At 45.8% G+C, this 10,000-nt stretch overlaps 3 protein-coding genes across 20 annotated transcripts in view; 1 reads left to right on the top strand and 2 right to left on the bottom strand.

Moving 5' to 3' along the window:
• LOC118400227 (28S ribosomal protein S16, mitochondrial-like) overlaps positions 1-10,000 on the bottom strand; it is a 217,156-nt gene that overhangs the window by 68,740 nt on the left and 138,416 nt on the right. The window lies entirely within an intron of this gene.
• Positions 1-10,000, bottom strand: part of LOC118400226 (28S ribosomal protein S16, mitochondrial-like) — a 217,074-nt gene that overhangs the window by 68,740 nt on the left and 138,334 nt on the right. The window lies entirely within an intron of this gene.
• Positions 1-10,000, top strand: part of LOC118399864 (paired box protein Pax-7-like) — an 84,236-nt gene that overhangs the window by 52,603 nt on the left and 21,633 nt on the right. For all 12 annotated transcript variants that reach the window (XM_052473423.1, XM_052473420.1, XM_052473424.1 and 9 more), the window contains exons 6-7: positions 528-693; positions 1,193-1,386. In XM_052473423.1, the coding sequence (XP_052329383.1) occupies positions 528-693; positions 1,193-1,386 (360 nt within the window). The remainder of the gene's footprint in view (positions 1-527; positions 694-1,192; positions 1,387-10,000) is intronic.

Raw genomic sequence — 10,000 nt, 5'->3', positions numbered from 1 at the left:
CCCCTACCTCTGACCCCTTGATGACTTCTTAGGGCAGACTGTTGACACAGATCACAGCTTCAGCCACTTAAGAAGAACAACAGGGCCAGACCACTGGACCTCCATGTAGGCTTTGGTTCCTCCAGGGACAAGCTAGCTCCACCACCACCATCTCTCACAGCAACAGGCAGATGAATGACAGGTGGTAGGACTACACACACAGTTCATCTGGAGCATTCTGGAATCATAGATCCATTTGATAATAGATTCATTGTGTTAATATATTCACCTATTCCTTTGCACAGAACATGAAGAGAAAATGATGGCTATTCTGGTATACACAACCTTGTGCTTGCTGAGAGTTAGAGGGTGCTTCACTCTTACAGATGGCTTATCATAGAGTAGCTAAACTGAGTGGAAGGTAGACATTCTCTCTCTCTGTCTTGCTCGCTCTCTCTCTCTGTCTTGCTCGCTCTCTCTCTCTCACTCTCTTCTCTCTGTTTGTAGTTTGTCCTCTTCGTCCTCCTCATCAGTTCTTTTCCCTCCAGGTGTGGTTCAGCAACAGAAGGGCCAGATGGCGCAAGCAGGCAGGAGCAAATCAACTGGCCGCCTTCAACCACCTGTTACCTGGAGGCTTCCCACCCACGGGGATGCCCAGCCTACCTACCTACCAGCTACCTGAGTCCTCATACCCCGGCACTACACTGTCACAGGGTAAGACACACACACACGCCCACACACACACACACACACCGACACACACACACACATGCGCACACAATCAGACACAAGCCTCCACATCTGCTTATCCCAGAGGCTCTGTTTAGGGCTCAAATATTTGTGTAAATGGATCTACTCTTGGTATCACTTGGGTTACAAATATCTATGCTATGTCTGCTACACGTTTAGAACATGTTAACAGAATGTTATATCATAAAACTGTTATGTGCTAAATATAGGATCTATACAGCAACTAGCCTTTGTTACACAATGACAGGGAAACAGCCTAAGTCTTTAACGGAGTTTTAAATCAAATCAAGAGCAGGATATTTCTAAGCTTCCTACAGTCTAGAAAAGAGAAGAGTCTGGGGGTTTGAGACCATCAAGGTGCAATAAGTTGTTTACAAGGCTGAGGTTTGAGAACAGTATATTTAGTTGTGGTTCTCTTGTCTCACTTCCTTTCCCATGCTCCATGTCGTTGTTATTGGTTCAGATGGCAGCAGTACGTTGCATCGGCCCCAACCCCTGCCTCCGTCCTCCATGCACCAGGGCGGGCTCTCTGACGGCAGCTCCCCCTACGGCCTCTCGTCCAATCGCCACAGCTTCTCCAGCTACTCAGACACCTTCATGAGCCAATCAGCTGCCAGCAACCACATGAACCCGGTCAGCAATGGCCTCTCCCCACAGGTCAGTTCAAGGCCAAGGGCACAAGTCTCCCCTATTTCCTCCCTGTCTCGCCTGTTTTGATATGGATGTGTACCGTAAGCTACATGAAGTTACATTTTTACAAAAAATGCTTCTGATATAGACATCTGACCATTTTAATGATTCAATGACCCAAGGTTAAAATTGTGTATATAATTTGCTGAACCACCACTCAAATAGAAAAAGCAACTCAGTAATAGACTACTGTGTGTCGATCCATCATCTTTTATTCTAGCTTCTAAAGCTCTGGGTTTTCATTGGCTCATTTAAATTGCTACAATTGTAAAACAATTGGATTTACATCAACAAATTAAAATGAATCTTGATAGAGGCACATCGGCTCCAAAACAGCGGTTTCCACTTTCCTGGGACATCAAAATCCGACTTCGAACATGAGAAACACATGTGAATGAAATAATTAGCTAAAGCTTAGAAATGAAGGCGCTTAATCTTCTTCAAGGAATTGTTCAAAGTTTTTAGACCTTAGTATTATATGGTATTCCATTAATCTTGTACGACAGTTGTCTTCAGCTCTCAGTCTGGGCTGCGTGCAGCATCTGTCTGTAGAGGAAACGGCTGGCTACGGTAGGCTTGTAGAGGAGGGAGTGTGTCGGGCTCCCCTGCTCCCCTCCATGGCCTCCTAAACCCCCTGCCGTGCTGCTTCACCTTCCCTCTCCTCTCGTCTCTGCTCGGCCCTCCACACAGTGAAAGTACAGTGGAGAATTAGAGTAATAGACGCGTCGCTGTCCAAATTGGAGTTTGAATTAATAGGCATTAGATTGCCTTCTCACCGAGCAATTCTCTTCTGTCGTAGAAAATACAATTGCTTTGCCCCTGTGTCCACTTGTGTGTGTTAGCGTGTGTGTGTGTGTGTGTGTGTGTGTGTGTGTGTGTGTGTGTGTGTGTGTGTGTGTGTGTGTGTGTGTGTGTGTGTGTGTGTGTGTGTGTGTGTGTGTGTGTGTGTGTGTGTGTGTGTGTGTGTGTGTGTGTGTGTGTGTGTGTGTGATGTGTTTCTGTAACGCTGGAGATTCCACATGTTATCTTCTTTGGGCACCTCATTAAGGAGTGTTTAAATGTGACTCTATGTAAGGGGTTGAGCCTTAAGTAGGTAGCACAGAATGTAAAATGATTTGTATTGAGGCAAATCGTGTGTAAGGAGTTAATTATACACAATTACCCATCAATACTGGCCAGTCTTGCCCACCCTCACCAACAAGATGTGGTTAACAAGCAGAAAATACGATTGAAATGGTGTGTAAAGAGTTGAAAATGAATTTCATTACTGTATTTGTCCGCAATTCCCCCTCATTCACACGTGTTTTATTGGGAGTTTTTTTCTTTCTTCAAATATTCTTGGTATTACCCCTCTTTCTTCGTGGAAGAAAGAATTAAGGATTTTGGTGACAAAAAATGAGATTTTCTCTCCTGCTGGAGCGTTGGAGGATAACATGGAGGCTCACAGGCTGATTGTTAATCGTGGCACAGGGGCTTTAAGTGCTAATGCTCTCACTGCAAACCTGCAGGAAACACCAGGAACGCTTTTTTCATGAATGGCTCTACAGTACTGAATATGGGCTGACGACACAGCAGCTCCCTCTCTCTCCCTCTCTTCCCAAGCATTCCATTATGTGTTTCGATAATACACACTTCCTGTTTGGCACTGGGGATTAGAACCTTGAATAACTGTAGAAAATAATTTTCAATATTCAATAATTATATTAAGTCGTTTAAAAAAAAAGATTTGTAAGCAGAAGGTGGTTTATTGTACTACATATTTGGGTTGTTAATAAGACTGGTATTTTAATATATAATAATAATAATATATGCCATTTAGCAGACGCTTTTATCCAAAGCGACTTACAGTCATGTGTGCATACATTCTACGTATGGTTGGTCCCGGGAATCGAACCCACTACCCTGGCGTTACAAGCGCCATGCTCTACCAACTGAGCTACAGAAGGACCATTTTACAGGTATGCTTTAAAACCAACACAGAGGTAGAATATTTAACCCCTCACAGTATAGCCATGTGACATTCCTTTCACTCTCTCACTGTGTGGTGATGGATGTTCTCTGACAGAGGATTCAGAGTTCACACTGCCTCAATGCTCACACAGACACACACGCACGCACGCACGCACGCACGCACGCACGCACGCACGCACACACACACACACACACACACACACACACACACACACACACACACACACACACACACACACACACACACACACACACACACACACAGTCACACAACTCAGCTTGCCTGTAGTTAAACAGACGTCACCTTCAGTTCTCTCAAATGCATCTCATCTTGGATGTTGTTGTTGACGTTGATTTAGTTCTCTCCTGTATTCCTCCTTCTATGTCATGAAATAACAAACCAATACAAATATACTCACCATCATGATGGAATTTATAATGTTATATTATGGGGTTTCAGACAGCATCTGTCCAGAGGAGATATGTCTGTGTGTTGGTATATGTGAGCTATTTTCTCTGGTGTCTGGTACTGATGGGCTTCCCGTTACTGGTAAAGACGACAACATTCTGTGATTCCCAGTAAATGGTCTGTGTTGGCCAACTACCAAGTCTGTAATGGAATCCTGCCGACAGGTGCACCCATCCCAATCCCGTAACGTTTTCCCATTACGGACGCTGGAAAAGCCATCCACACCGGCACATGGGTTGTTGTCATGTGGGATATAAGTTTGGCTGGTTTGAGATAGAGGCACTAGCTATGTCAGGGGTGGGGTGGGGAGTTAAGCTGTGGCTGGGCCAGAGTTATGAGAGCAGATTTGTTGTGTTGGTCCTGTTTCATTTGGTGTCACAGCAGGTGTTGGATAGAGGCCAGGAGTATGAGGTGGAGGCAGGGAACAGAAATATCAGCAGCGACTGAAAACATTAGTATTGCTTTTTTGATGGAGGGAATTTTGTGTCAATCACCTGGAACTCTCTTGCTTTGAAGACCTGAGAGGATTTTCATTCACAACAAGTAGTTCCCAAACTTTTAATTTGTCAAACATATTTTGGAAGTCTTCACAACATACTCACAATGACATACAAACTATAAGTGGCACGCCTGCTCCCCACTACCCCTCCACCAGGCTACCCGTCATTATACTCACCTGTTAACATCATTACGCGCAGCTGCGCTCATTGGACTCACCTGGACTCCCTCACTGTGTTGATTACCCCTGTGTATATGTCTGCTCCTCTGTGTTGTTCCCTGTAGTAGTATTGTTTTATGTCCAGACGCAGTTCCTGTTCCGTTGCATGTCCGTCTGTATTAAATGGATCACTCCCTGTACCTGCTTCTCGTCTCCTGTGCTGGGCGTTACAATAAGTTGTTACTATATAAACAAGTATGCCATGCTGTGGCCAAAGCTTCAGTTACGATTCCTTTTACAGTACCTTAATAAGTAGAAAGTAATTGGTTAAATAATGAAGGCGTGACTGAAGAACTCATTGACAACCACTTAGCTCTACGCATTTCCTGGTCCTGAAAGGCATAAAAGCCGTCTTGCCTACTACTTACTAAAACGACATACTGTGTACTAATAGTACTACAGACTATTTAGAAAAACGTACGCACTAAGCAACATATAAGCAACATATTACTCATCCTCGCTGAGAAGGCGTCATGTAATGCGCAATTGTGCATTCCCCGCCTTTCGTTCATTTTTGTAGATCTTGTCCCCTATTCTGATTATCGGCTGTTGTCAAACACACATGGTCGTGAAAAGAGGATTCTCTTCCTCAATAGTGTGCAGCAAAATTCTACTAAATGAAAAGCTGAAATGAGTACGGCATCCTGGAAATTAAGGCATACTCAGGTTTCAAACTTATTGTAAAACTTTACATTTTGGTAAACCTTAAAGCCTACAATTTAGAACGCAAGTATTTTCATTCGGACACGGCCAATAACTTACAGCAAAATAAATACAATTTCACGTTTGTTCTAATGAAATGTAGCCTTGAATTTGTTCTATTTGTTCCAGGTTCCAACTGTCTATCTGTTATCCATTTTAAGCAAAGGTATTTTATTTACAAAGCCTACTGTATCTGGTTATGGCATGGTGAACCAGCACTGTAAAAGGAACTGTAACCATAGCTTAGGTGGTCTACATCTTCTCCAGAAACAATATCAGGTCATAGGAAACTCCATATAAGCCTTTGAAGCACTAGCTGTTCTTGGGAGATGTGTTCGTTGGCAGCCGTTTGGACTGAATTCCTCTTTATTACATGACAGGGACACCTGCTGGGAGAGTAGAGAAAACAACTGCTCCTCGTGAGGCTTCAACACTACCAATAGTTTGTGTTCTAACCTTCTTCTAAAGGAAGAAGCCCTCTGTAACGAAGTACAAACACTGCAAATCCCAGGGATGTTGAAGTTGAGGATAATATACAGCGGGACACGATGCGTTGTCTCTCTCCGAGCTAAATAACATACAGCGGGACACGATGCGTTGTCTCTCTCCGAGCTAAATAACATACAGCGGGACACGATGCGTTGTCTCTCTCCGAGCTAAATAACATACAGCGGGACACGATACGTTGTCTCTCTCCGAGCTAAATAACATACAGCGGGACACGATGCGTTGTCTCTCTCCGAGCTAAATAACATACAGCGGGACACGATGCGTTGTCTCTCTCCGAGCTAAATAACATACAGCGGGACACGATACGTTGTCTCTCTCCGAGCTAAATAACATACAGCGGGACACGATGCGTTGTCTCTCTCCGAGCTAAATAACATACAGCGGGACACGATGCGTTGTCTCTCGTTGTCGTTGTCTCTCCGAGCTAAATAACATACAGCGGGACACGATGCGTTGTCTCTCGAGCTAAATAACTACAGCGGGACGAGCTAAATAACATACAGCGGGACACGATGCGCGTTGAGCTAAATAACTCTCTCCGAGCTAAATAACATACAGCGGGACACGATGCGTTGTCTCTCTCCGAGCTAAATTGTCTCTCTCCGAGCTAAATAACATACAGCGGGACACGATGCGTTGTCTCTCTCCGAGCTAAATAACATACAGCGGGACACGATGCGTTGTCTCTCTCCGAGCTAAATAACATACAGCGGGACACGATGCGTTGTCTCTCTCCGAGCTAAATAACATACAGCGGGACACGATGCGTTGTCTCTCTCCGAGCTAAATAACATACAGCGGGACACGATGCGTTGTCTCTCTCCGAGCTAAATAACATACAGCGGGACACGATACGTTGTCTCTCTCCGAGCTAAATAACATACAGCGGGACACGATAACGTTGTCGTTGTCTCTCCGAGCTAAATAACATACAGCGGGACACGATACGTTGTCTCTCTCCGAGCTAAATAACATACAGCGGGACACGCTAAATAACATACAGCGTTGTCGTTGTCTCTCCGAGCTAAATAACATACAGCGGGACACGATGCGTTGTCTCTCTCCGAGCTAAATAACATACAGCGGGACACGATGCGTTGTCTCTCTCCGAGCTAAATAACATACAGCGGGACACGATGCGTTGTCTCTCTCCGAGCTAAATAACATACAGCGGGACACGATGCGTTGTCTCTCTCCGAGCTAAATAACATACAGCGGGACACGATGCGTTGTCTCTCTCCGAGCTAAATAACATACAGCGGGACACGCTAAATAACATACAGCGGGACACGCGTTGTCTCTCTCCGAGCTAAATAACATACAGCGGGACACGATGTCTCTCTCCGTTGTCTCTCTCTCTCGAGCTAAATAACATACAGCGGGACACGATACGTTGTCTCTCTCCGAGCTAAATAACATACAGCGGGACACGATGCGTTGTCTCTCTCCGAGCTAAATAACATACAGCGGGACACGAGCTAAATAACATACAGCGGGACACGATGCGTTGTCTCTCTCCGAGCTAAATAACATACAGCGGGACACGATGCGTTGTCTCTCTCCGAGCTAAATAACATACAGCGGGACACGATCGTTGTCTCTCTCCGAGCTAAATAACTCTCTCCGAGCTAAATAACATACAGCGGGACACGATGCCGTTGTCTCTCTCCGAGCTAAATAACATACAGCGGGACACGATGCCTTGTCTCTCTCCGAGCTAAATAAATAACATACTAAAGCGGGACACGATGCGTTGTCTCTCTCCGAGCTAAATAACATACAGCGGGACACGATACGTTGTCTCTCTCCGAGCTAAATAACATACAGCGGGACACGATACGTTGTCTCTCTCCGAGCTAAATAACATACAGCGGGACACGATGCGTTGTCTCTCTCCGAGCTAAATAACATACAGCGGGACACGATGCGTTGTCTCTCTCCGAGCTAAATAACATACAGCGGGACACGATGCGTTGTCTCTCTCCGAGCTAAATAACATACAGCGGGACACGATGCGTTGTCTCTCTCCGAGCTAAATAACATACAGCGGGACACGATGCGTTGTCTCTCTCCGAGCTAAATAACATACAGCGGGACACGAGCTAAATAACATACAGCGGGACACGACGTTGTCTCTCTCCGAGCTAAATAACATACAGCGGGACAATAACATACAGCGGGACACGTTGTCTCTCTCCGAGCTAAATAACATACAGCGGGACACGATGCGTTGTCTCTCTCCGAGCTAAATAACATACAGCGGGACACGATGTTGTTGTCTCTCTCCGAGCTAAATAACATACAGCGGGACACGATACGTTGTCTCTCTCCGAGCTAAATAACATACAGCGGGACACGATGCGTTGTCTCTCTCTCTCGGGAGCTAAATAACATACAGCGGGACACGATACGTTGTCTCTCTCCGAGCTAAATAACATACAGCGGGACACGATGCGTTGTCTCTCTCCGAGCTAAATAACATACAGCGGGACACGATACGTTGTCTCTCTCCGAGCTAAATAACATACAGCGGGACACGATACGTTGTCTCTCTCCGAGCTAAATAACATACAGCGGGACACGATGCGTTGTCTCTCTCCGAGCTAAATAACATACAGCGGGACACGATGCGTTGTCTCTCTCCGAGCTAAATAACATACAGCGGGACACGATACGTTGTCTCTCTCCGAGCTAAATAACATACAGCTAAATAACATACAGCGGGGACACTAAATAACATACAGCGTTGTCTCTCTCCGAGCTAAATAACATACAGCGGGACACGATACGTTGTCTCTCTCCGAGCTAAATAACATACAGCGGGACACGATACGTTGTCTCTCTCCGAGCTAAATAACATACAGCGGGACACGATACGTTGTCTCTCTCCGAGCTAAATAACATACAGCGTTGGGACACGGGACACGATACGTTGTCTCTCTCCGAGCTAAATAACATACAGCGGGACACGATGCGTTGTCTCTCTCGAGCTAAATAACATACAGCGGGACACGATACGTTGTCTCTCTCCGAGCTAAATAACATACAGCGGGACACGATACGTTGTCTCTCTCCGAGCTAAATAACATACAGCGGGACATGATGCGTTGTCTCTCTCCGAGCTAAATAACATACAGCGGGACACGATACGTTGTCTCTCTCCGAGCTAAATAACATACAGCGGGACACGATACGTTGTCTCTCTCCGAGCTAAATAACATACAGCGGGACACGATGCGTTGTCTCTCTCCGAGCTAAATAACATACAGCGGGACACGATACGTTGTCTCTCTCCGAGCTAAATAACATACAGCGGGACACGATACGTTGTCTCTCTCCGAGCTAAATAACATACAGCGGGACACGATACGTTGTCTCTCTCCGAGCTAAATAACATACAGCGGGACACGATGCGTTGTCTCTCTCCGAGCTAAATAACATACAGCGGGACACGATGCGTTGTCTCTCTCCGAGCTAAATAACATACAGCGGGACACGATACGTTGTCTCTCTCCGAGCTAAATAACATACAGCGGGACACGATACGTTGTCTCTCTCCGAGCTAAATAACATACAGCGGGACACGATGCGTTGTCTCTCTCCGAGCTAAATAACATACAGCGGGACACGACGTTGTCTCTCTCCGAGCTAAATAACATACAGCGGGACACGATACAGCGGGACACGTTGTCTCTCTCCGAGCTAAATAACATACAGCGGGACACGATGCGTTGTCTCTCTCCGAGCTAAATAACATACAGCGGGACACGATGCGTTGTCTCTCTCCGAGCTAAATAACATACAGCGGGACACGATACGTTGTCTCTCTCCGAGCTAAATAACATACAGCGGGACACGATACAGCGGGACACGCGTTGTCTCTCTCCGAGCTAAATAACATACAGCGGGACACGATGCACGAGCTAAATAACATACAGCGGGACACGATACGGGACGCTAAATAACATTGTCGTTGTCTCTCTCCGAGCTAAATAACATACAGCGGGACACGCTAAATAACATACGTTGTCTCTCTCCGAGCTAAATAACATACAGCGGGACACGATGCGTTGTCTCTCTCCGAGCTAAATAACATACAGCGGGACACGATGCGTTGTCTCTCTCCGAGGTAAATAACATACAGCGGGACACGATACGTTGTCTCTCTCCGAGCTAAATAACATACAGCGGGACACGATACGTTGTCTCTC

Source organism: Oncorhynchus keta, chromosome 21 (assembly GCF_023373465.1).
Source record: "Oncorhynchus keta strain PuntledgeMale-10-30-2019 chromosome 21, Oket_V2, whole genome shotgun sequence".
Taxonomy (NCBI): Eukaryota; Metazoa; Chordata; class Actinopteri; order Salmoniformes; family Salmonidae; genus Oncorhynchus; species Oncorhynchus keta.
This window is presented reverse-complemented; position numbering and strand designations above follow the sequence as displayed.